The sequence below is a fragment of the Tachypleus tridentatus genome, chromosome 12 (assembly GCF_004210375.1).
Source record: "Tachypleus tridentatus isolate NWPU-2018 chromosome 12, ASM421037v1, whole genome shotgun sequence".
Taxonomy (NCBI): Eukaryota; Metazoa; Arthropoda; class Merostomata; order Xiphosura; family Limulidae; genus Tachypleus; species Tachypleus tridentatus.
In genome coordinates this window covers 30,510,257-30,537,399 of record NC_134836.1, presented here as the reverse complement: position 1 = coordinate 30,537,399, position 27,143 = coordinate 30,510,257, and the positions used below count along the sequence as shown (strand labels likewise).

The following is a 27,143-nucleotide window of genomic DNA, read 5'->3' as shown; positions in this document are numbered from 1 at the left end:
CCATAGCAGGTCTTCCTCTCTGTTACACATGATTCAGGTCTTGTTCCAACGCGTGACAGTCTTTTGTCTCTTGAGTAGGGAAATCTTGTATAGTGTGGGATGATAAGAGATAGTTCTCACAAAATAATGGTTTGGCTTCCACAAACATTGAAGCTCTAACTTCATTTTGGTTGTTGTTAGGAGCACCTTGAGGTGGACATTTTGTTATTCACTTTGAAAGTCTTCACTATATTTGATGGTGGTAAATTTGGCCATCATTAATAGTGGTTGTACTGATTGGGCTTCATTAAATATCTTGCATTTGCCTTCATGGTATTCACTCATCTTCTGAAGCAACCTTAACTCTAGGAAGACTTCTCCAGTTTTGGAATTTAATGGACCCATCATAGGTGGATGTACATTTGATGCCTTGGCTTCATAGTGTTCAAATAACCCCAATGGGACTCCTCAGGACACATTTCCAGTGCCAAGACTTCTGTCATTTCTCTCTCATTGCAGACTTTGTGGTAATCAGCTGCTGTTGTGGAACTACTACTCAGTTAAGTGTAATCTCTGTTGAGACAGTACTCAACTTTTCCAAGGTGGGTTCCACTGTCCACCTGACAGGGCAGAAAGCTTTCTTATCAGGGCTATCAGTCTTACTACAGAATTAGCAAAATCCTGAGTGTCAAATGTGTCGGTCAACAACACACCTGCATGCATGGATTTTGTAACAGATACAATTAGTTGTGGGTTTCAGTTACACTCGTTACAAGTAAACTTAATTATTTACAAGATACATAAATAAGTTTTAATATTTACTTGTGACACATTTATTTTGCTAAATTGCATAAGTGCAAATTATTATGTTTCAGACATTTTTAAGTTATTGAAGTTTGTTTACTAGCATAAAAGTGGTTGTTGAAGGAAGTTTACTGGAAGAACAGTGTTTTGTGAAAATTGTTTACTAAATATAACAGTAGTTATTGAAGGTTGTTTACAAGAACAACAGTGGTTATTGGAGGTAGCTTACTAGAATAATAGCGATTATTGAAGATTGATTACAAGAACAACAATGGTTAATGGAAATAGTTTACTACATAACAACAGCTTGAATAACTGTGGTTATTGGAAGATATTTACTAGAACAACAGTGGTTGTTGAAGGTAGTTCACCAGAACAACAGTGGTTAATGGAAACAGTGGTTAGTGAAAGTTGTGTACTAGAACAACAAAGGTAATTGAAAGTTGTGTACTAGAACAACAGAGGTAATTGAAAGTTGTGTACTAGAACAACAGAGGTAATTGAAAGTTGTGTACTAGAACAACAGAGGTAATTGAAAGTTGTGTACTAGAACAACGGAGGTAATTGAAAGTTGTGTACTAGAACAACAGAGGTATTTGAAAGTTGTGTACTAGAACAACAGAGGTATTTGAAAGTTGTGTACTAGAACAACAGAGGTAATTGAAAGTTGTGTATTAGAACAACAGGGATAATTGAAAGTTGTGTACTAGAACAACAGAGGTAATTGAAAGTTGTGTGCTAGAACAACAGAGGTAATTGAAAGTTATGTACTAGAGGAACAGTGATTATTGAAGGTAGTGTACTATAACAATGGTGGTTATTGTAAGTAGTTTAGTAGAAGAACAGTGGTTATTGGAAGTAATTTACTACAACAAAAGTGGTTATTGAAGGTTGTTTCCTAGAAAAATAGTTTTTATTGGAGGATGAGGATGTATAATGCAAGTAATTAACCAGAACAACATTGGTTAGTGAAGGTAACTTACTAGAAGAAGTGTGGTTAGTGAAAGGTGTTTACTAGATTAACAGTGGTTATTGAAGGTAGTGTACTAGAGCAATAGTGACTGTTGTATGTATTTGACTAAAACATTTGGATTTATTGGAGGTAGTTCACCAGAAGAATATTATTTACAGCTAGTTTATTTGATGTTTATTTTTTCTTTTTCAGAGACACAATCATCATAACTTTAGTAGATGCTGGAATAAGTATTCTTTTTAGTTTACTGCTTTCTTCATACATAGGAAATATAGCCAGTAGAGAGAATGAAAATGTGACATATGAATATGTAAAAACAGTTATGTTGACAGAAGGTAAGAGATTCATGGTAATTTACTAGAAATTTTAAGTATATTAAAACAACTTTGTGTGTGGAAATCAGCAGTTCACACAACAATAATGAAAAACACTAATACGTGTATGCTCAATGGATTATCAGTGACATATTTATCATAGAGACATTTTGCAAAGGAAACTATACTGCATGGTTTTTGTCAAGATGCATGATTGTCAGATAGACAATGTACTGTGCTGTTGTGGGGAAATTCTAAGATTACTTTAACGTGATGAAACTTTGTAGAATGGATGGCAACTGTCTGTTGTTGAGACACAAGTGTTGAGGATGACTTTCAAAACGTCGACTTTAACATGGTTTCTTAAACCTAAAATATACTACAACATTGTCTAATTAGATTGTATATAATGCTGAAAACCAGGTGTTAACACTTATTTTGGACACAGATAGCATATTTTGTAGCTTTATTGTTTACTACAAATAAATAATCAGTGAGGTTGTAGTCCTGTTTTGAAATTTAATTTTTGCTCCAGAAAACATTTTCTTGTGTTAATGTTTGTAGTTTGCCACTAGTTTTTATTATATTTTACAATTTTGATGTTAAATGTCTTGCTAATATCTAATTAAGTTAAAAAATGCTTTTGTTTTACTTTTTTTGTATATTATTTTTACAATGTAAAATCAAATTATCTTTTTGGAAAGTTTATAATGACTTAAGAATTTTCTGAAGAATTATTAAAAGATTTTGTTTATCGTAAAGATAAAATATAAAACCAAAGAGTTATAAAATTGAGTGTCACATTGATATAGAAAAGGTTAATTTTCTATGATTGTTTGTTTATTTTTTCCATGGTATACTCTCCAAACACAGATTATGATACTGCTCCAGAAATGACGCTGGGATTCTTGGTATTTCCACGACTTCTGAGTAGCTTTGGTAGCCTTCCTCGTCTTTGGTGTATTCTGTTTTTCATCATGATTTACATGCTTGGCTTGGGGAGTACAGTACGTTTTTTATTCCAGATATGTTTAGTACTTCAGAAGTTACAGCTAAAATCGAATATAATAGAATTCTGGAACTATCTATTCTAACTGTCATGATCTTTTGAGAGAAATTAGGACTTGTAGTGATTAACAGGAAGATTGAGCATGTGAAATCTAGTGGTTTTAATCATTAAGTTCTAACCAAGGAAAACTAACTACATATATTAAAAGAAAACAATTTGCCCAGTAGTTAGTACAGTTAATTTAATATACCAGTCTAACTAGGAGTATGAAATAACATGAAGGGGGATATGTGTAATTATTAGAATGCACTGAGTCATTAGTCAGAAAGCTTTTTTATTAGGAATATTTCATCCATAATATTTTTAATGTCATATATACATATATGTGTGTGTGTGACATTAATATTATTGGCTGTCAAATAATTAACTAAAAAAGAGGTGTAAAAATATTTTTGGTTTGTGTATATATGTGTTTGAGATATAATAAAGTTTCCAACACTAACATATGTTGATTACCAGTCTGCTTTTCCAACACACAACACTAGCTTGGGAGAATTCTTCTTAGTAACATGGTTTGGGTAATGTAACTGATTTTAGCATTTTTATGTGTTATCTAATCTTGCATCTGTGGTCTTGATTTTTTCCCCTTAATTATTATATTTTATGATAATACTAATAAATAAATGGAGGCTTAAACTGTCATTTCATTTACCACTTTTCACATAGTTATACTGGTTACAGTGAATTGTTCCCTTCATCAGTAATTCTGGGCAAGAGTTCTTGATAAGGGATGAAATTTCCTGAAACTTCTTTAATTCTGCAACAAGTGTAAATTACTTTTTAATATTTCTATGTGCAATACAAATAGTCGATATTTGATTAGCTTAGAGAGAATTTTGATGAATCTTCATGATTAGTATTGCACTGAGTAAAAATTTGAAATGACTTACTAATTAATTGTTTCAATATTTGGACAGGGAGAGCCCAGCGGTTAGCATGTCAAAATGAATGTGAAGGGTACAGAATTCAGGTTCTTATTTTTACAAACAGTTTTTTTGTAAAAGCAACAATTAAGCCTGTCATTCAGTCTATAGAACAGGAAAAAAGGCTTGGTGGTAGCATGTACTACTGACTGGCTACTATGATCAGTAGTTCAAAGCAAGGACAGCCTTACCTAATTCATAGGATTTTTTAGTTCACATATTTATTAGATCTTTGTTTAAAATCATAAACTGAAGTAAGTGTTATAAATGAACAAAGTATAATTTATATGAGCAATGAATAATTTACATTTTCTTTTAATGTTTAGATGGCCTATATTGAAAACATTATCTCAATAATAAGGGATCAGTGTACAGCGTTACAGAAAAGAAGTATAGGCTTACCTTTATGCACATGTGCAGTTGGATGTCTTTTAAGCTTACCTTTATGTACTGATGTAAGTACATTGTTGAACTTGGTTTAATATCTATAATTATTTCCTTAAACTAAATGATGCCTTGATGATGTGACATGTGAAAACTTACATTGGAAAAAGAAGCGCTTTTCTTGTTTGACTAGAGTTAACTTTACTCCCTCTAAACATCAGTCCCAAAAAAGTTGATAATGATGTTTTGATTCATTTAACAATAAAATAAAATACATATGTTTTACAAAAGATTTCTCTCTCAATTTCTGTAAGATTTTTTACCTTTATTGCTTTATATTTTGTTGTTTCACATCATATGATATCTCATTTTAGGGTTGGAAAGAAATACTCATGGTTATTTCAAACTATGGAATGGAAGTTGCTGTAGTTTTAATAATTTTCCTTGAAATTGTTGGTGTGATGTGGTTCTATGGTAAGTAAGCAATATCTTACTTGTCTAATCAGCAGTGTACAATGTTGCTAAGGTAAGTCACAAGTATCAACTTTTTTGGTTAGTAGTATTTGTAATACTTTATTGCATCATGTATTAGTTAATTAAAAGTTGTAGGAGTATTTTATTGTATATTCAGTGTTTGTATCTAAATGTATTGCTATGGTAAATCAGAAGTATCCAATTTGTTTTATTAGTGATGTAGTGTGTTACTATAGTAAGTCAGAAGCATCCTCCTTGTGTGGTTACTGATGTACTGTGTTACTATAGTAACTTAGAAATATGCACCAGGTGTACTATGTTAATATAGTATGTCAGAAGTGTCCACCTTGTCTGATCCACGACATACTGTGTTACTATGGTATGCCAGAACTATCCTCCATGTTTTAATGGTAGTTCAATGTGTTTTTTTAACTCAGATAATATTCTCTGCATGATGATTTATGTAATACAGATTAGGTTAATAAAAACATCCTTTCTGATAATTTTCAGTAAAAAGAGTACTTTTATTTCAATAATTGAAGTTTGAAATGTATTAGGCAATACAGTTGTTTTCAATGTAACTCCTTTCTCATGAAGATAAACTAATATAATCTGAGTTTCAGTTTAAAATAAATATTATTGTTTTGGAAATATGTTACAGTACTTGCTCATATTTTATTTATTTGAACACAATTACACTCTAATATACTAAAATTTTGACAACTTGTTCAGCAAAGGTGATTTGCCCTTGATATTTAAATTACTTTTCGTTATTCTTCTTGTAAAATAATACGAAAACTCAATATTTATTTCTGTTTCCATTCATCTGAAATATATATTTTCACTTCATGGTATTAAGTTATGAAACTGAGGGTTTGCAGTTTGGGATTTTACATTTTAGATTTATGGATAGGTTGTGCATGTGATAACAAAATCCCACTATTCTGTTAGACAAGTGTGTCAAAAAAAAAATTGGTAGTGGGTACTTTTTAGTAGTTATAGCCTATCAGGTCAAAACAAGAGACAGATTGACACAATTACCCCTGCAAGGAATTATACTTTCTCTTTACAAATTCTTAATCGTATGTTAGAAAATACTCCAAATATAGACAAAAACATTACTTTATGCAACAACTGTGGCAACACATATATGCCATTTTTTTATTGAATTATCTTCAGATAGTTTAATTATCAAAATAAATTAAGGAAAAGTAGCAGAACTATTTACAGAATTCAAAACTATATAATGTGAAACATGAATAGGGTAAAAATAGGTAAGTTAACCTGGTTACTAGTAGCATGATTACTGTATTTATTTTGTATCCATTTCAAACTGTTTCGTAATCATTCAACTATTTATTTAAGAGCTCATGAGGCATCACTCCCACACAGTGAAAAATTATTTGTATCCAGATTCATAATCAAACTGTGGAAAATATTTAGTTTATTGTGTTTGTTTATAGGTTTTCTACTATTTTCTGATGATGTCAGTTTTATGTTAAAGTCGTCTGTCAACATGTACTGGAAAATAACTTGGACATTTATAGCGCCACCTGCATTAATTGTAAGTACTCAAATGAATAGACTGTTGTCAATGGTATTCCATGTAAGAAAACTGACCCATCTCAACAAAACTTTGACTTACTTAATCGAAACATACAAACAAGCGCTAGATAAAATGGAATGGGCCATAACTGTTCAAACAAACATATAATAATTGTTTTAGAAACAGACTGACCAACAGCCAGATAAAACGAGTAGACTACAACTGTACAAACAAGCATATAGTAGTTGCTCTAGAAACAGACAGATTAACAAGATAAATTGGAGCGGGCGATAACTACAAATAAACATATAATAGTTGCTTTAGAAACAGACAAACCAACAGCCAGGTAAAATAGAGTAAACCAGGGCGGTAGAAACAAAAATCTAATCATTATAACAATAATTATTATTGTGTGAACGTTTTTTACAAGCTAGCGAAGCATTATTATAATTGTCGTAAGACATTAATATTAGGCCTATAGATTTTTAAACACTACGCAAAGATCTAGTCCAGGGGTCACCAAACTACGGCCCTCGAGGTCATTTTGTCTGCCCCACCAGCAGCTAGCCGCTTGGAAATAAAAAGTGACATTTCATCAAATGTCCGACTGTCATAAAATAAATCACACCGATGGTCGCTTTAAGTTGGCAAACACAAAACGTTATGATAAAAAGAAACAAAGCTGTCACGCGCATTTTTAACCAATAGGAAAATTCTTCTTTCGTCCTTGCTGCCCGTTTATTCATATCGAGGCATGCATCTATGAAAGTATTAGGGTTTCGAAAACAAGTACAGACTTAACCCTCGTCCTATCGACTCGTCTAGTAAATTCAGCGGCCGGGGGTTACTCCTTCAGCAAGCTCATTTCTCTTAGTAGTCGGGTTATGCGCTTTTCGTAACTCGTTCTTAGGTAAGTGTCGTGGCAAAGGTACGTTTCAATATATTTTTTGTGCGTTCTTGGACCAGTACAATACTTTTCTCACAGCGTTCTGTGTTTTTAATTTTCAGATCCTGTTTTTTTTCACCCATCGTTATGGCTGCTTTTAAAAGAAGAAAAGTGGACTCTGAGTGTCGTGCTTTCAATGAAGAATGGGGAGAAAAGTACTTTGTGGAAACAAAAAGCCAGAAAGCTACTTGTGTGATATGCACCAAAAGTGTTGCCGTTTTGAAAGAGTACAATCTTCGGCGTCACTATGAAACAAAATATCTATCAACATATTTGAAATTTTCAGGAAAGTTCCGTTCTGAGAAATTTGAATCCATGAAACGTGTTTTTGAATCTCAAAAGGTTTGGTTTGGTTTTTGGAATTTCGCACAAAGCTACTCGAGGGCTATCTGTGCTAGCCGTCCCTAATTTAGCAGTGTAAGACTAGAGGGAAGGCAGCTAGTCATCACCACCCACCGCCAACTCTTGGGCTACTCTTTTACTAACGAATAGTGGGATTGACCGTCACATTATAACGCCCCCACGGCTGGGAGGGCGAGCATGTTTGGCAGGACTCGGGCGCGAACCCGCGACCCTCAGATTACGAAGCGCACGCCTTAACGTGCTTGGGCATGCCAGGCCCGAATCTCAAAAGAATCTCTTCACGAGAAAGTTACAAAATAGTGCATAGGATGGCAGAGCGAGGAAAACCTTTTATTAACGGCAACTTCATCAAAGAGTGTATGATGGAAGCAGCAAATGAGCTGTGTCCTGAAAAAGCCAATTTCTTTGAAAGTATCAGCCTTTCAGCAACTTTAGTTGTATGGAGAGCAGAAGAACTTGGAGAGAACATCGCAGTACAGATACGCCAAAAAGCTAGAAACTTCCTATGGTATTCTCTGGCATTGGATGAGTCTACTGATCTCTCGAGTACGTCACAACTTCTCGTGTTCATTCGTGGAGTTAATTTGGACTTTCAGATCACGGAAGAGTTGGCATCAGTTTGCAGCATGCACGGAAGAACAACTGGAGAAGACATTTTCATGGAAGTGCATAAAACTTTGCAAGACTATAACCTTCAGTAGAATCAGTTTAGGGGTGTAACAGTTGACGGAGGAAAAAACATGGCTGGAGTAAAGAAGGGTCTGGTGGGGCTGATCAGGAAATAGTTGAAAGATCTTCAACTCCCAAGCGCTCTGTTCATACACTACATCATACATCAGCAAGCACTCTGTGGAAAAGACTTAGATATTTCTTGCATACTGAAACCAGTCATTTCTGCAGTGAACTTCATTCGGAGTCATGCACTTAATCATCGCCAGTTCAAGGCGTTTCTTGAAGAAATTTATTCGGATTTCTGTGACTTGCCTTATCACATGGCAGTGAGGTGGCTTAGCTGCGGTAAAGTCTTGTCTCGTTTTTATAAGCTGAGAAGAGAAATAGATATATTTCTTATCGAGAAATATAGAGCCGATCCACTTCTGTCGAATCCAACCTGGTTGTCAAAGTTGTCATTTTTGGTTGACATTACATCCCACATGAATGAATTGAACTTGAAACTTCAGGGGAAATATGACCTTGTCTGGTATTTCTATAGAATCATTAAAGGATTTCGGAGAAAGCTGTCATTGTTTGAAGCACATTTGGAAGGAGGAAACCTCTCATTTTCAGTGTTTCAATGAGTTTTATCCTGGAATCACAGAAGATGTCAACCTGGAGTTTCAGAAAAAGATTATTGGTGATTTAAATAAGCATTTTTAGAGAGATTTTTGGATCTCGATAGAATCGAAAGTGACATTCTTCTTTTTCAGAATCCTTCTGGTTGTGTCATTGATGACGTGCCAGTGGAACTTCAGCTGGAGGTCATCGATTTGCAAGGAAATGACTTGTTGAAAGCAAAACACAGAGAGGGGCAACTTATTGAATTTTACAGCTGCATACCTGAAGATGATTTTCCAAAGCTGAAGCAGTTCGCATCTGGTATGGCATCAGTGTTTGGAACAACTTATGTCTGTGAACAAGCATTTTCAAAAATGAAGTATGTGAAGTCGGTACATCGATCAAGGTTGACTGATGAACATTTGAAAGTAATTCTAATGATTGGATGCAGAAATTCAAAACCGAACATTGAAGATAGTTTGAAAGCCAAACGCCAATTTCATAAATCTTATTAACTTTTTTGCGGCTTAGTGAAATACAGATATGCACTCACTATGTGCGATGTGACAATTGTCACCTTCTTTGATAACCTTTTGGTGAATAAAAATGTTGGTTGTACTTCTGTTTGTTTTTTATTATATGTGTGTATGGCATGCTACTCCCACATGGCTAATGTGGCATTCTAAACTTAGTGTTAAGTTTTTACAGAGAACTTTCGTTCTAGCTTATGAGTATTGAACATATGATCATGCGGCCCACGCTTCTCATTCCACAAGTAATCTGGACCCCTGTGAAAAAAGTTTGATGACCCCTGGTCTAGTCCCTAAGGGGTTTTTAAGAACTAGAATAGTGTACGACAATACTTTTTCAATCACTTTATATTCGTCATATCCATTGCCGACGACGCATTTGCCTCAATTCAGAGCTCTTTAGACCAATTGATATACAACAAACACAGCACCGTTCAGAACACTATTTATATAGCACATTTATTTCCACAACAGTTGTTATGGTGTCAGCTTAATTATAAACAATTGCCATGAGACCTAAGTATTAGGCCCACTATACTTTTAGACAACACAGTTTTTATCTAGTTATTTTACAAACAGACGGACTAGTAAATGGGTGGGATGTTGGAGTAAACCACAACTGTAAATTCTGGAGTGACGTTTTTCAGTGACAGATAGTCTTTATCCCACATAATGACTTCATAGGTAAACATTTTCAAACGTTTTATTTTGATTGACAAGCAGCTGTTTTTCCATACATAAAATGGCGTAGGGTGGGTGAATGATAACAGTACAAACAAGCATATATAGTTGCTCTAGCAACAGACTGACTAACAACCAGATAAAACGAGTAGATTGTAACTGTACAAACAAGCGTACATTAGTTGCTCTTGAAACATACTGATCAACAGCCAGACAAAACCGAGTAGACCACTTGCATATAGTAGTTTAGGCTATGTTTGTACACACCTTAACCTGGTCTGGGAGTATTTTTGCATGGTTAAGCAAAAAAATATCTATTTTTCTGCTGGACTAATGGCAAAAAAAGTGTGTTTTTTTTCTAAAAACCCAATGAAACTATGTATGGTGTTTTTGAAATAAGAAAAAGACAAAACATTACTTGAATGAAAATAAAAACTTTATAAGAAAGTTTTAAAAGATACTAGTGAGACATAAAAATCGCCCCTAGTGGTTCAGTGGCAAACATGTAGATTTGTAATGGTTTAAATGGAGTTTTGATACCCTCGTTGAGCAGAGAACAGTGCAGTTTTGCACTTAACAACTACCTAAAAGTAAACAAGTAATTAAAATATAGAACAAAGCATTTTCGATTGTTTCTCAGGAAAACATTACAATAACATATTTTCGAATTCTCAAAGTTGCAAATTCATACAGATATCAAATATGAAAATAAGATTTTATATACAGAAGCAACATAACCTGTAGAAATAGCTTTTGGTTTTTTGCAATGCAGTAAAATAAACCACGCAGTAAATGTGTCAAATCGACATACCAGAGTAAGAAGGAGTTAATATAATGCTGGAAGCACTATATTACGTCATGTATTAGTTAATTAAATGTTGTAAGAGCATTTTATTGTATATTCAGTCATTGTATCTAAATGTATGTTGTATTTAATAAACTGTTATGCTATGTTACATTCTTATTTGCTAGTTAGAACAATTTTATGATTGTATGGTGATATCTACGATCTAGATTACTGTGTTACATCACTATTTTATTTTTAACGTTTTAGTACGTTATATTTTTAAATTTTGTATCCGTTTGTAATAAAGTCTTCATTAGACCTGTATCTCAGGTAGTTTTGGTTCTACACCACATGGATAACAGTGACCTTACAAGCGACACGTGGACAGTGTGGAGTACAGCTGTCTACTGGATCCTATCAGGATTAGTACTCATACAGATTCCTGTCTGGGCAGTGATCAAGGTAGTCCGATCTGACGAGTATGGTTTAAAAAGAGTAAGTATAACGTAATATTTTGTTATCTCATTTACCACCTCTAACCATGTTTAATATGTGTCAGAATCAGATACATAGTTGGTTTTGCAGACTGATCAAATGAAATAATAATGAAACAAACTTGTACTTTACCTAGAAACTGGCCAAAACAGGTGAAATAAATAATTTTCTTTGTAAATAAGATAAAAAGCTTAGCAGTAACAGTGGAATAAATTGTGATATTAATAGCATTATTATTTAAATTTTGCTTGTGGCTTACGTATTATTAGGGCTAGTGTTACTAACAAAGTTGTGAACCCAGAAGCAGTTTTATGCATTTATGTTAAATGCCACTACTACATGGCAACAACTGTTTTTAAAAATTAAATAATAACTGTATTATTGACCGTCTCTTCACCTCTCTCTCTCTCTCTCATTGTTGTTATGTGTCATTACCCATTGCCAACAAACACTCAGAAGAATTAATTGTATTTTTGACTGTCTACCAACCCATCACTTTCAGTGTTGCTATGAGTCACTACCTATTGGCAGTAAATGTTCTGAATAATTAACTAATTACTGTATCATTAACTGTCTACTCATCTCACTGTGTGGTTATGTGTCACTGCCCTATATGAAGTAAATGGTTTAACTTTCCCAGTTATGCTACTAAGTGGATTCCAATCTGTATTAATTGTGCAATCACTGCTTAATAATCTAAATGCTTTACCTTGTGCTTTCTGTGATTAAACTTTTTTTGCCACATAGTTATCCAACTTATCAGTTAATTCAATTCATTCTATAGTACTTCAGCATCTCAATACAGCTAGAGTTTAATGTGATCAAAAAACTTTATTAGTTTCTTTAATTATGCCCTATCACTAATATTAATGTATATAAGCAAAAACAAAGTCTCAAATACTGACCCCTGAGACAATCCACTTGTGACAATGGCCGAGTTTGACTGAACTTCATTAAAATAACCTTGTGGTTTCTTCTTCAGGTCACTTTAGAATACACGTAACCAGTCTTTTTTACCAACTTCTTTGAGTGTGATTTTCTTATTTACCATTTTATGTGCCACTTTATCATGAGCTCTTTTAAATTTTAAGTACATACAGTTTACACCTATAAAAAAAAAAAAAATTAGTAAGGCAAGATTCCAATTTGAGAAATCATTGTTTCTTGAGTAAAGAATTGCATTATGCTAAAATATATATATAATAATTAGTAATCAAACAACAGTTATGATATTTTACTAAACATACTGCAAAGCTTCTGTTATCAGAAATAAGCCTAACTGGTTTATTATATCCAGAGCTACTTTTTAACACTTCTTTTAAAAAGTAAAGTAATATTACCAACTCTCTCCAATCATCAGACTCGTGCACACTGTCTTTTCATCTATCAAGAATAAAATATACACTAACATATTTGATGTTTGACCTCATTCAAAACACTGGGAAAGATTATGCCTTTGAGTCTTTCTACTTATCACAAAGGGATTGTTATGTTCATGTTTCAGGTCAATTCTAATAATGTCTATAAAATGCTCAGGGTCAGGAATATTACTCATATTTTTTTTTGTGAAAATAGAGGAGAAAAAAGTTAAGCCATCTCATAGTCTTAACCAAATATCAAGCAAGTTCATAGTTATAAGTTTTTTAATGCTCATTTTAACATTATCATCCAGCTGTTTCTCATAAACCCTTTTTTGTTTCTTTTTAATTAAATCTTTAGCTTTCCTATAGTTATGCACATCTTCCACTTTATCAATACAGACTTGATTTTCTCCTTTATTTCTCTATCAAACCAATTAGCTATGACCTTCTCTGCTATTGCTTTCATTGTTTTTCTGAAACATGTCTTCCTTGAAATGCAGTTTATTTTTAATCATCTCCCAGATCTACCATACATCAAATTTTAACCCATTATCCTATTTAAATAGTGATAAATCATCTTCTCTCAGTGCCTCCAATTTGGTTTTCTGAAAACTAGGGAAGTAAAATATAATTTCCTTTTACACAGATATATAAGAAAACACCAAACCTAATCATGCAATTATAACTTTTACATAAATATCACCTCCACGTTTTTCAGTTACATTCTCATTAAGGATTAATGTTGCATCATCTCTGGTTGTTTCCCTGATCATTTGGTATAGAAAACTGTCATGAGTCTCTAAGAAACCTCTCTTCCTCACTTGATAATATCTCAGTTGGTGCATTTAAAATTAAATCTCTCATGATTATTACATTAGAACTCTCACTAGCAACAACCATGATTTCGCTATATAATTTCTTTTTGAGTCCACCTGTCTGATCAGATGATCAAGACAATTGTCAGTGAAAATTTTTCACCCTTGAAACCTGTGATCATAACCCATAAAGACTCAGATTTGCAATTGCTATTTTTGTCCTCAATTTAACAGACTGCAATTCATCTCACATATACAGAACAATGCTACCTTCTCTCACAAAAGTTAATCACTATTAAATAACCTGAAATTTAAAAATCACTCTGGTTATCAATAATCTCTAACCCTAATAAACTTTTAATAATTCACATCATGGCATAGCTTTCCATTTCAACTAGAGCTCTGAACATACCCATTATGATTCTTCATAAGCTTATTGTTAAATCTGCTTTTTTAACTTTAAGTCAAACATACTTATATTCATATTTAATATCTTATGCACTAAATCTTCTATTCGTGTCTTTTTGTTTTTACACTTGGTGGATCAAAAGTAAGTCTGAGGGCTTATAATACAAAAACCTGGATTTCAAAAGCTGTGGTAGAGTACAAACTGCCCATTGTGTAGCTTTGTGCTGTAACAATAACTAAAGAAACCTGTCTCTTTTGTACTATCTATCTTATGTGGTATGTCCTGTTGATTAGAACACTGAGTGTGCAGTCTGTTGGTCATGGGTTTAAATTTCATCATTGAACATGTTCATATTTTCAGCCTTAACGATTGTATAATGTGATGATCAATTTCACTGTTCCATGGTAAAGAGTAGCATTGTGTGATGTTGACTAGCTATTTTTGCTCTAGTCAATCATTTCAAATTCATAGATGGCTAGTGCAGGTAGCCCTCGTGTTGCTTTGCACTAAATTCAATAAACAAACAAACCTATCTATTCTATTGATTTGATTATTCCTAATTTTCTAATTAACTTCACTATTAGGGAAGTTGTTTTAAACTACTTAGAGATTTTCCAAACATCTTGCTACCTAACCCACTTTAAAGGAGTCCACTTCTAATGCATAATTCACCCTGAAATCTTTAAAATACTTTCTTTAAACCTTGTTTTCTTCTAATTTCATTCCTGCATCTATCCCAAGGGGTCACTTCTGAAAAGGTTACATGTCTTTTTATATCCCTAGACCTCTGAAAGAGGCCATTAGATTTTTTACAATATCATTCACTTGCACATGCACTACAAGGAAATAGTTTCTTGACACCAACAAATAAACACTTGTCAAATCATTCACTTAACACTTTACTTCAGCACCAGGTAAACACACTCTAGTTGTTGTTCTTTTGTGTTTTCCACCACAAACAACGTTATTAATATTGTCAAAGAAAGAGTTCTCCACTTATCTTTTTCTCACTGTAAGCAGACAAAACTTAAACTACTGGTACCTGAATGTAAAATAAATTCAGATGACACATTTAATGTAAATGACAACCAACTAATCATGAATGAAGAAAAGAATCTGAGCATAATGGTGGATTAGTCATTTGGTTTATGTAATCAGTGATTTATTGCTAGTAGTAAAGCCAATAGAATGTTAGGTTGTATTAACTTTAACAGACTTATTTATTAATGGATTACAGATGAAAAGATATAATGTATGCCCTAAACAAAACACGAATTATACCTCATGGTGTAAGTATACAATTTTGGTCTCATTATCTACGAAAGTATGTTGACTTATTGGAAATGGTTCAGAGAAGGGATAATAGGATGGTTCCAGCAATGGAAGTAAAGAAGGGCAAGTGATGGCTTTATTGAATTTTACAAGATTGTCAGAGAGGTAATTAGAATGAATAACTCGATTTCTTGGGGTTATACTCTTGATATAACAGATCGGAGGGCACACGTTTGAGATTTGGAAAAGACAAGCTAGGTTTCAGTTAAGTGTTATATTTTTATAGTCGGGTGATTTACTTGTGATTGAATGTGATAATTCTTTATTTTAAAACAACTTTTATTGACTTGAATGTCATGTAGCCTTGTACAACAACTACTACTAGCTACCTAAAAATAGTAAGTTAAGCCTAACGATATATTTTATGCTTAATGCCGTAACGTCCAGTTAGCTGTCCCTGTAGTAATAAAACTTAAAAGTGTACAACATTAACTGTTTCAATTAAAATACACAAAAATAACGACTTTAATAATAATAGTTATTCCCAGAAAAACGTTATACTCTACATCTATAAGTAATTCTAATTTCAAAAAATCTAGAAAGTAGATTGTTTGTTTTGGAATTTCGCACAAAGCTACTCGAGGGCTATCTGTGCTAGCCGTCCCTAATTTAGCAGTGTAAGACTAGAGGGAAGGCAGCTAGTCATCACCACCCACCGCCAACTCTTGGGCTACTCTTTTACCAATGAATAGTGGGATTGACCGTCACATTATAACGCCCCCACGGCTGAAAAAGCGAGCATGTTTGGTGCGACAGGGATGCGAACCTGCGACCCTCGAATTACGAGTCGAACGCTTTAACACACTTGGCCATGCCGGGCCTAACAGTTAGAGATTCAGAGAACTCTCTCCAATAAATAATTTGGAAACGATCTACCTGTGAGTTATTTTTCGTAAATTCAGTAGAGACTGTTCGATTTTTTCTTTTCTTTACACATTGTGTCTTCACTCGGATTACGAGTCGCACGCCTTACGCGCTTGGCCATGCCAGGCCAGAAAGTAGATAATAGTCGGAATTGATGACTGTACTTCTTAAAAAGGGCCCGGCATAGACAGGTGGTTAAGGTGCTCAACTCGTAATCTGAGGGTTGTGAGTTCGGATCCCCATCACACCAAACATGTTCGCCCTTTCAGCCATGGGGGCGTTATAATGTGACGGTCAATCTCACTATTCGTTGGTAAAAGAGTAGCCCAAGAATTGGCGGTGGGTGGTGATGACTAGCTGCCTTCCCTCTAGTCTTACACTGCTAAATTAGGGACGGCTAGCGCAGATATCTCTCTTGTAGTTTTGTGCGAAATTCAAAAACAAACAAATAAACTTCTTAAAAATTATTATAAATAACATGGGTGTTGCCAATAATTTTTGTAGGGGGAGGGTTGGTTTCTGCCCATAGTACGTCATTTTTAGATATGTGTACATATACACTGCTGGCCAAAATCTTAAGGCCAATGAACATAAAGAAAAAAATATGCATTTTGCGTTGTTAGACTCAACCACTTATTTGAGTAGAGCTTCGAAAGATGAAAATAAGAAAAGGGGAAACAAAAACAACATTTTTTTAGAATTTGATAGGGAAGATGTGAACACTATGAAATTAGCCTAAATACTAGCTGGTCAAAAGTTTAAGACCATACCAAAAAGAAGTCCTAAACAGGGTAAGAAATGCCCAACAAGAGGTCTCAGTAGTGAGTTTCACAGCCGTCATTGCGAATAACTGCAAACATTCGCTTTGGCATGGCCGATATGAGCGTTTGCAGAAGGCTGGCTGGAATGTTATTTCAAGTGCTGAAGATGGCTTCACGAAGATCATGCACTGTTTGGAATTGATGTCCATTTCTATAGACTTCCATTGCTGTCCACCCCCAAACATTTTCAATGGGGTTCAGTTCTGGCAAACACGCTGGATGGTTCAAAAGAATCACGTTATTTGCCATGAAAAAGCCCTTTGTCCTTCGGGCATTGTGGATTGCAACGTTGTCCTGCTGAAAGATCCAGTCATTTCTACACAAGCGAGGGCCTTCAGTCAATAAGGATGCTCTCTCCATGGTCTTAATCTTTTGATCGGCTAGTACTTAGGCTAATTTCATAGTGCTCACATTTTCTCTATTAAATTTTAAAAAAGGTTTTATTTTCCCTTTTCTTATTTTCATCTTTCGAAGCTCTACTCAACAGTGGCGGCGCCAGGATATTTTCGTTAGGGGTGGGGGCTGAGGTAAACTGTGGAAGGGCTTCCCAAAATGCCATCAATATGAAGTATAGATGGTAAATTATAATAATGTAAATACCAAGGTACATTTCAGAAAGGTGTGCTATTTTGAACTGCATTTTCATTGCAGTTTTTATTGGAAACTCATACGCTGATTAATAATTCATTATTACAAATTAGAAATAATCTGTTTTTGAAAATAGGCATATATGTAAAAGAGGAAGCTCACGTAAGTTCCACCCAAGGTAATACATAATAATATAGAAAATCAAGATTAGCTTAGATTGAACATTTAATATACCATTAAGAGTAAAGCTACAAATCAAAAGAAATATAACATAAAGACATAGTTTACATAGCAGAAACGAATTATCCCATGTGAAGTTAATATACTCTGATGAAAAGTAAGGTCACTATCAGGCTAACTATCTTTTATCATGTTGTGTTTATAGTCAATATTACTTCAAAACAATGCACCTGTTCTGGTGATTGGCAGCAAATGTGTCTATAACAGTATCAATATCGAGTTGTTTTGCCCTCCTGGAGTTTACTGATATGACAGCAAGGCTGCTGGTACGGTTGTTATCACTGCTGTTGCTTGCGCAAGTATGTCTTGAGAAGCTTCAGACATGAGAAACGTCTCTCAGAGGCAGCTGAAGTGACAGGGAGGGTCATAGCGATGCATACGAGTTTATGGAGATCTATGAAGGCATCCTTGTGTGGCTCCAGCATGGTTGCAAGCTCCAATGGTGTGGATACTTCTTGCCCCTTGTCTTTCTTCCTGACAATTAGCCAGTTCAACTGGTGGACCTCCACTACGAGGTCATCCTCTGCTACACCATAGTTTGCTGCTATTTCTAAGAGTGCTTGCTTGTCCAGAAATGTGGAGTGTTTGGGGTTCAATACAGTTGCACCCATCAGAACACTGCAGGCATCAGAGGAGAATCTTCTATTCAGCTCATTGAGCATCATGTCTATGATGGCATAGAAGGTGTGTCTCCTGGTATCTGGTGTTGGTTCATCTCTTTGGCCAGTACTAGATGTGATTATGAATTCGTCCAGGTGTTTCGGGGCAGATTGCTGTCCACCTTGATGCACCATCTTAATACGTATTCCCACTTTCTTACATATATTCTCAGCAAACTCTTCCAAGTCTTTCCATGCTGCTTCAGTTCTCATTTCTGAGAGACCAGAGATGCACACAATCAACTAGCACATGGCTGAGCCTGTGTGCATAGCAGTGGACATACACAGCCTGAGACACCTCTCTCCTGAACCTTTCCTATACGCCACTGATGTGCCCTGACATGACACGTCATAGCACTGGCCAATGCAGGCATTATGGTCAATACCACATTTAGCCAGTCTCCATGATTTTTTGAGCAATGAATCTGCATTCAGACCCTCAGCAACTGTGACGTCAAGGAACTCCTCATGAAGGCTCTGTTGGTGGAGGTACCTTATCACAATGGACAGCTGTTCTTGTTTGCTCACATCCTTTGTTTCATCCACCATTAGAGCAAAATGCTCAGCTTCCCTGACCTCTTTGCTGATATCCTTCCTTATCATTCCAGCTATGATGTCAAGCAGTTCGTTTTGGATATCATGGTGCGTGTACTTGGCATTGCCAGGACCACTCAGCTTCTTCTTCACGATTTCATCATACCTGGAAATCATGTCAAGAAGTTCCAGGAAATTGCCCCTGTTATTTGACTGACTACCTTCCCTGTGACCTCTCTGGGCTTCATTCTGGCAGGCTGTGATGAGCAGTGCATATCTCACGGCTCTTATGTAATGTCGGTTTTCCTCCACAGTTTTAGCATGGCTTGCATCGAGAGCATGTTGGATCCTTGCACCCTTTGTTTTCTGCAATTTAAAATCTGCCCAAGCTTGCATGGCAAACTTGTGTCCTGCAGAGTTATCATGGGATTTCAGTGATGTGGTCGCCTTCTTCCAGTTTCGGAAGCCTTCATGGGTGAAGGACTTCTCAGTTTTACCGAAGTGTGTGTGACTGAAAAGACGACATGCGAAGCAGAATGCAGCATCTTGGGTCACATAGTACTCCAACCACGAGCGCTGATCACTCCAGTTCTTGTTGAATGACCTTGACTGGCCACTGTATTCTGTGGCTGGGTATCTGTTCAAGTTTGGACAGGTAGGACCACTATCTGGAAGCTGGCTCAGGTCCTTGGGTCCTGGTGGTAGTTTTTCACCCTGGATGTGAGTGATGCCCTCTTGCAGCTGGGGTCCCGCAGTATTCGTGTCTGCATTTTCACCATCACGATCACCACTGTCCTCCTCACTTGCACCACATGTGTTTGTAGGACCATCTACTCGCTGCCTCTTCTTGGGTAGCAGGGTAGTGTTGCGTAATCAACCCTATGTGTAGTATGACCGGTTTATGTTTTGATGGATGATATCTGATTCTTGTCTTGTGTGTTAGTGTTCTTCTTAGAAAATGAGTCGCTGATTTTGATTTCCTTTTATTAATCCAAACTGAGTATGTGTTCCAGAGTAAGGCCAAGTACCTTAGAGAGCGAGAGCTGCGTAAACAAACATAACTCCCTTTTATACAGAGCATGCAAACGTCAAAGTGACCCCAAAGCCGGCTGACTGCTAGTACCACTTCTTACTTCCAAGTTGTGTTAATTTATATGAAACGAATGGGAATTTCTCTCCTTATATTGGCATTAGGGCTTACAAAGGATATTCATTTTAAACATCGAAATCTAAGGAAAAATATATAACATACATACTATTGGGTCATTTTATGAATAAGGAACAAATAACTAAATATAGTTCAACATTATAAACAACTGCTCTATGGTATTGAAATCACCAAATTATATTAATAGCACACGAAAATCCAGAACATATCCGTGAAATACTGTTAGAAAAAGTGTTTATCTTTAACCATACAGCACAAGTACTTAATTAGAGGGTAGTGATAATGTATAATTACAGGGCTAATTAGGGAACACAAACACAGCTTTGATAGGGCATATTGTAAAACTGTGGGCAGCTAATGGGAGTGAGCGGAGGGTGTGGTGTGCGGCTGGCATCTGGATCTCGATCGGGATGAGCCGATCGTTAGCTGTATGCAGAGCGTACACCATGGTCAGCGGCTCGTTGATCATATGCTTAAGGCGTTCGAGGCGTGAATTGCGCTCTCGAACAAAGCAAACCCGCAGCCTGGTTGTTGATGGTCATAGTAGCACCAAAACAAAATGTCTAAATTGCAGTTAACCTTCACAGAAAGGCTGGTTTCATAAGTTCACATTAATCATACAGGCCAAACTGTGATTGTGATATTGTTCTTATTATCATAAGTGTGACAAGCACCTGTTACAATAATGTAACTACTACATTACATTAAATTAGGCACTTCTAAATAGCCCAATGACAATTTCAAAATTCATTCTAGAATTGTTTATAAATATTATTTGGTCAGTTTACATATAAGGTTATTATCTAATCATTAGTATAACATTAATTGGATTGTAAGTCACAATTTTAAGTGTATGCCATAATCATGAGTACAATTTTGGATGGCTGATACACAGTGCAAAATGATCTCATGGAGGACACAACACCAGCTAAATGCATCATAGTTTTGACCTATACACAATACACTTATACATGCATGCTATGTTTTACTTTTCAATAAAAGATAAATGAAATTAATAGGTAAATACCTTTGAAACCTTTGGTTTATCAAGTAAAATCTCTGATGATCTGTTGTAACTTGAAATCAACATGATTGTCTAATCTTCGTCAAAGCTCAAGATAGAATAGCATTACACAGGGAGCGGCAATACAGCGCATGAGTTTCAGTGCATTCAGTACGTTGCTATGGGACGCATGACACATACTTCCGTCCTAATGAAGACGTTGAGTTCTACAGATCTATGTCTCTGATGTTAATTGTTAAGCAACAACGACGATTGTGTTTTCCATATTTTATGAATATATGTAGGTAACAATATTGGGTGGGGCTGAGGGGGGCTTGGCTCATTTTGGGGGGCTCAAGCCCCCAACCCCCCCTGTGCGCCGCCACTGCTACTCAAATAAGTGGTTGCATATTTTTTTCTTTATGTTCATTGGCCTTGAGATTTTGGCCAGCAGTGTATATGCGTAAGGCTGAACAAGCTATGTTAAATAATAATCATTTGAGCAAGTTAAAAAACAACAACAAGCTATTTATTATCTACTCATTACTTAATTGAAGTTTATGTGTAGGTTTATTTCTGGATTGTTTCGTTATCCCAAGTTGATCCATATCCCTTTGTTTTTCAATGTCATGAAATACAAGTGACTTGCCCGTCTTGGGAATTTTATATATCTGTTATGAACATATTTGTATGACCTGCGTTTATTGATGTTTTGCGATGAAAAGGAATGTTACATACCTTTCTCAAAAGAGATTAGTTTTTGATTGTATCGTACTACCTACGTAACAAAAAAGGCGAAATGCAGTTCTAACACATGCCTGTCCACCGCCACTTGTATCCACACTAATTGTCATGAAACTTGCTGTTTTGCATATTCAAAATCGTTTTAATAAGTATAAGGTAGTCTTATTATCATTTGAGTCCTTTACTTTAACTTTTATGTGCGTAGATGTGGACAAAAAAATAATGACTTCTGAAGCATAAATTAAAATATGAAGGATTTGTCATGACTACAGTGAATTTACAGAATAATGTTAGCCTAATCAGTACATAAAAGAATTATGATATTTGCCTATTCACGTTACACTGAGAAACGGGACCGTTGATTATTGAGTCTATTTCAGTGGGTTATGGGCATGTTAAGAGTATTGGTTCTGTCTGCAAGTTGATAGATTGTGGGTTATAGAATTAATGTTTATTTGTTGCCCAAAATTGGGTTCGTTTCCCCATCTATCCTTGGCGATATCCCTCATATTTACCGTGTTTCAGAAGTTCTGTAAATAAAAAGTTATATTTCGTTTTTCTCAGCTGATAACTGTGAGAAAGCACAAAGTATACTTCACTCAATTTATTCAATGAGTTACATCTTTGTGTTTGTTTACTGTTGCAGCGACTACAGTATCAACTGAAGCCTGCGCTGGAATGGGGTCCTGAATTGTCTGAACGTCTTAACTGGCTCAACTACCGTGATGCACGCCGCCCCGCTGTGCACTTACAAGCTTCGGGTAACTACAATCTTGCATTCTCGAGTGATATGTGACATCATTACAACAGTGTGTACGTACAAAAAGCAAAGTAAACAATAAAGCATCGCGAATCGGCTCCCGAAAAGCTGAAATATGGAATAATGTGTGTTCGAGATCATATCTAATGGAAAAATACTGCAATTCAATTTTCAGTGTATGTGGATCTTTCTGAACCTGTTATTACAGCAATCCGAACTTTGGTTTGTTGTCGTTCAAGCCACAGTCATCGTAATAGTAAAGAGAGTGTTTCTTTATTTGCAAACTACTACCATCTTTTTCCTGTTCAGTATCGATCGTTTAGTGTTTCGGGCTTCGTATAAGGAAGGTCTAAGGTTCGAGCTGATAAATACAGTTTTCTCTTTCAGCTGTGAGGGTGTTATAACAGTGGCAGTTAATCCCGTAATTTGGTTACTAAGAGTCGTATAGGCTGCTATTACTGGTAACACATTAGGCTAGTAATTTTAAATTAAATACAGCTGAATTTCTCCTATTTAACCTATTAAACACCTGTCGTATAAGGCTTAATATACCTCACATCTTTTAGTATTTTCTAATTTGGCCACGAGTGTTACCAAGCTTTTCAAATCTGTTGTTATATTCTTACTACTGCTTCGTTTTGAAACAAGAATACCCGAGATTTTAAAATACTATGACTGTGTGTCCCTTAGACGGTATGGTTCCTTTGAAATGCACTTCTCTTTGAAAGCATAATAATAATGGTAAAACTTTATTGCTCATGAACTAAGAATGCTGTTGAGAGATTCATCGTTACTTAGTTTTAAATCACAAAACAGTTATTAAAGTCAGTAACTTTTAGAATTGAGAACTAATTTGATGTTTAATCATACGTTTTACTTGTTGTGTGTAAAGAGAATACTTCACCAGTTAAGGGATTTTAATACAGGTTGAAAATAGTTTGTATGATTACATTAACGTCATTGTTTATTTATTACAAGTTTGTATTTTGAAAGATTGATGATAAATTGATGTCGAAGTGACTATATCTATTTCTTCTTATATATTTAACTATATGTGTATGACGTCTTAAGTTTAATTTTTAGTAATCTAGAAAAACAGTAACTGTATATCATAAATTAATTAGAAGATATACAGGTTTTGAATTAAGCGGTAGAAATGCAGTTAAAAAGCCAGTGATTAGTAACTTATTTTATTATTAAATTACTTCAATGCACCAGATAACCCATGGGTAGGGTGATCATACTTCGTTCTTTTGTCCAGAAAGCCCCATATTTTAGTATTTGGTCCCAGTGTATAAATAAATGTTTTCGGGATACACAAAACATCTCAGTTTGAAAACGAAGGTACCAAACTGTTAGTCGCACCTAATCACGAATTTAATAGGCCTAATTGACTTACTCGTTGTTGTAGCACGTGATCTGCTGCCGCCAAATCCGCGGTTAGGAACACAGATTTGTTCATGTCTGAATGTGGACACAGCTAAAGTCGGTTCTCATCCTCGAAGCAACCTTTACCAGTCTTGAACTAAGTTTGTTGATTATTTAATGAAAACAAAACACAACAAACCCAAAACACACCATAACTTTCACATTTCAATTATTATTTACAAAAATATTTCTATAAAAGTTTCAAGGAAATGCTAAAACCTAAAAATAGTGCGTTTGGAAATGTTATGGATTCTTAAATAAATCCAGGTATGAACTAGCCTATTTTATGATGAATTGGATAAAGTATATAATTAAAGGTTTCTCGGTTCTATAATTTGACTTTTCTGCTCTATCACCAAAAAGTAGTTAAAATTATTTCAAAAATGATGCCAATGTTAATATACTTGGAAATATTGTAGAACAGTTCAATAACGTTAAAGTAAATTAAATAAGGGTTATGTTTCTATGATAGATTGTTTAGGCAGAGTATTCATGATGAAACTTTGTAGAATGGATGGCAATTGCCTGTTGTAGAGACACAAGTGTAGAGGACGACGTCCATTCTACAAAGTTTCAAGCGTTATATTGTTTGAATCAACCTTTTTTGAAATTAGGGGCAAAGGGCTGGGCTGTCGTGGTTTTTGTATGTGGAAATCTTATCACCCTTCCTATCCTGTGGGTTTTCATCCAATTATTTTGTTCCGTTATCATCATAATTATTGCATCAGGCAAAATACTTAAAATTATGGTTGTAAACGACACATATAAATCTATAATTTTGATATTCAGTTTTACAATCTTGTTTTGTTTTGTATTTGATATTTAAAAAAAAGTGCAACATTTCACAATCAGATAAATTTCTACAAAAATTATGAATTTTAAGTGGTTTAATTTGATTTTACAAATGTAATATATTAGAGAGATACATTAGTGCCATATAACGTTTTTTAAAAGTACATTGTATTAATATGACAATTCTAGGTGCCAACATTCCTGAAAAAATATTTATGAAAGTTTCAGCAATGAATAATGATAATAATGAAGAATAATTATTTTTATTATGTTTTGAATTGTTGGAGATATTATGTTAAATTAATGTGTATTAACTTTAAGTTTCCTAACCTCTATTTAGAGGAGCCCCTCGCTAGTTCAGCGGTAAGTCCACGGATTTACAATGCTAAATCAGGGGATCGATTCCCCTCGGTAGGCTCAGCTGATAGCTCGATGAGGCTTGGCCAGAAAGAAAACACACTTTCTGTATAGAGGCGAGCCTGGCCTAGTGGTCAGTGTGCTAGCCTGAGTGTATTCGAGTGCTCAGATGCGAATGACGTTACTGCAACATCACTCATTGTACTTTGGGAACGTAGATGTATTATAAAAGTGACAGTTAAATCCCACTATTAGATGTGGTGATTAGTGTTATCTAGCTGCCTTTCTTGGTTCCCCGGTGTAACAGTGGTAAAGTCTTCAGAGTTACGACGCTAAAATCAGGGACTCGATTGCCCAGGGTGGACACAGCAGATAGCCCGTTGTGTTGCTTTGATATAATAAAACATGCACTTGTGGTCGCAGCTCTTTTCAGTGGCACAGTGGTATGTTTGCGAACTTAGAACGCTAGAAACCGGGTTTCGATACCCGTGGTGAGCAGAGCACAGATAGCCCATTGTATAGCTTTGTACTTTACCTCAAGCAAACAAACAAAGAATCATTCTAATTTTGTCATTTTAAGACCAGGGACGGCTATGCAGATAGCTCTTGTGTAGCTTTGCGCGAATATTCGAAAGAAACAGAATTTCCCTATAAAGTTGCATTTATAATTGGTAACACAGATATTTACTTACCCTCTCATGTGAATTCAATAATCAACCAGCATACTTTAATACATAAACCAACATAGAAATAAAATAGCCAAGTCATTTCCTTGTACAAATCGTTCGTACCAAAAAATACACACGCATATATATAATCTTACACAGGATTTAATTTATGTAAAAACTATGAAAACGCGAAGAAAGAGTAGCAATCATGTTATAAAACCTATTAAGTACAGTTACTAACAAAGGTAAGAACCATCATTTGACGGGTAGAAGAAGATAAACTTACGTAAAACAGTTTTGTAGGATTAAGTAATATTTTTTACATGTGGAATCGACCACAGACATTTATAGGGATTATCTAGTGTTGGACGAAATAATGGGTTTAATGTAACTTTTAACTTGTCCGGACTATTAATCTACGAATTCTTTGTTCGATTCTCGTTGTCGTAAAAAAAAAAAAAAGGCGCTTTGCAATGACGCATTGTGGGTGTTCTATAAAAGTGACGGTCAAATTCCACAGTTTACACTTACACCTACGGGAATAAGTCGAGCATTAGCGATGGGCGCTGTTGACTAGCTGTCTTGTCTCTAGTCTTAAAGGCTCAAACTTAGGGATGGCTATGCGCCAATAGTTATTGTGTAACTCTGCACAAACTATTTTAAATACAACAAAGTTTAAATGAATAAGGGAATATTAACTGTAGAACTGAATAAGGTGTTTTATTTATAGAAGGAACTGTCAACAATAGAACTGAATAAGGTGTTTTATTTATAGAGGTAGGAACTGTCAACAATAGAACTGAATAAGGTGTTTTATTTATAGAGGTAGGAACTATTATATGTAGAGTTGATTATAATTATTTTTTATATAACTGAATAATAATGTTTCTAACTGAATAGAAAATATTATTTTAGAACTGAATAAAATATTTATAAAACTGAATATGGATTTTGTAGAACTTAATAACAATTATTATAACTGAATAAAGTGTTTTATTTATAAAATTGAATAAGGGTTATTATTTTAGAACTGAATAAAAATATTTATAGAACTGGA

General features: G+C 35.0%; 1 protein-coding gene and 1 long non-coding RNA gene across 3 annotated transcripts in view; one reads left to right on the top strand and one right to left on the bottom strand.

Annotated features, from left to right (window-relative positions):
- LOC143235461 (sodium-dependent nutrient amino acid transporter 1-like) overlaps positions 1 to 23,862 on the top strand; it is a 58,002-nt gene extending 34,140 nt beyond the window's left edge. Inside the window, exons 11-17 of the mRNA XM_076473656.1 lie at positions 1,949 to 2,091; positions 2,944 to 3,077; positions 4,389 to 4,517; positions 4,821 to 4,920; positions 6,384 to 6,484; positions 11,379 to 11,543; positions 22,728 to 23,862. Of these exons, the coding sequence (XP_076329771.1) occupies positions 1,949 to 2,091; positions 2,944 to 3,077; positions 4,389 to 4,517; positions 4,821 to 4,920; positions 6,384 to 6,484; positions 11,379 to 11,543; positions 22,728 to 22,877 (922 nt within the window). The 3' untranslated portion in view covers positions 22,878 to 23,862. The remainder of the gene's footprint in view (positions 1 to 1,948; positions 2,092 to 2,943; positions 3,078 to 4,388; positions 4,518 to 4,820; positions 4,921 to 6,383; positions 6,485 to 11,378; positions 11,544 to 22,727) is intronic.
- Positions 1 to 27,143, bottom strand: part of LOC143235462 (uncharacterized) — a 67,338-nt gene that overhangs the window by 12,678 nt on the left and 27,517 nt on the right. Inside the window, exon 3 of one of the 2 annotated variants that reach the window (XR_013019203.1) lies at positions 12,449 to 12,650. The exons of the other annotated variant lie outside the window; for it this stretch is intronic. This is a non-coding gene — a long non-coding RNA (uncharacterized LOC143235462). The remainder of the gene's footprint in view (positions 1 to 12,448; positions 12,651 to 27,143) is intronic. 2 annotated transcript variants of the gene reach the window in all.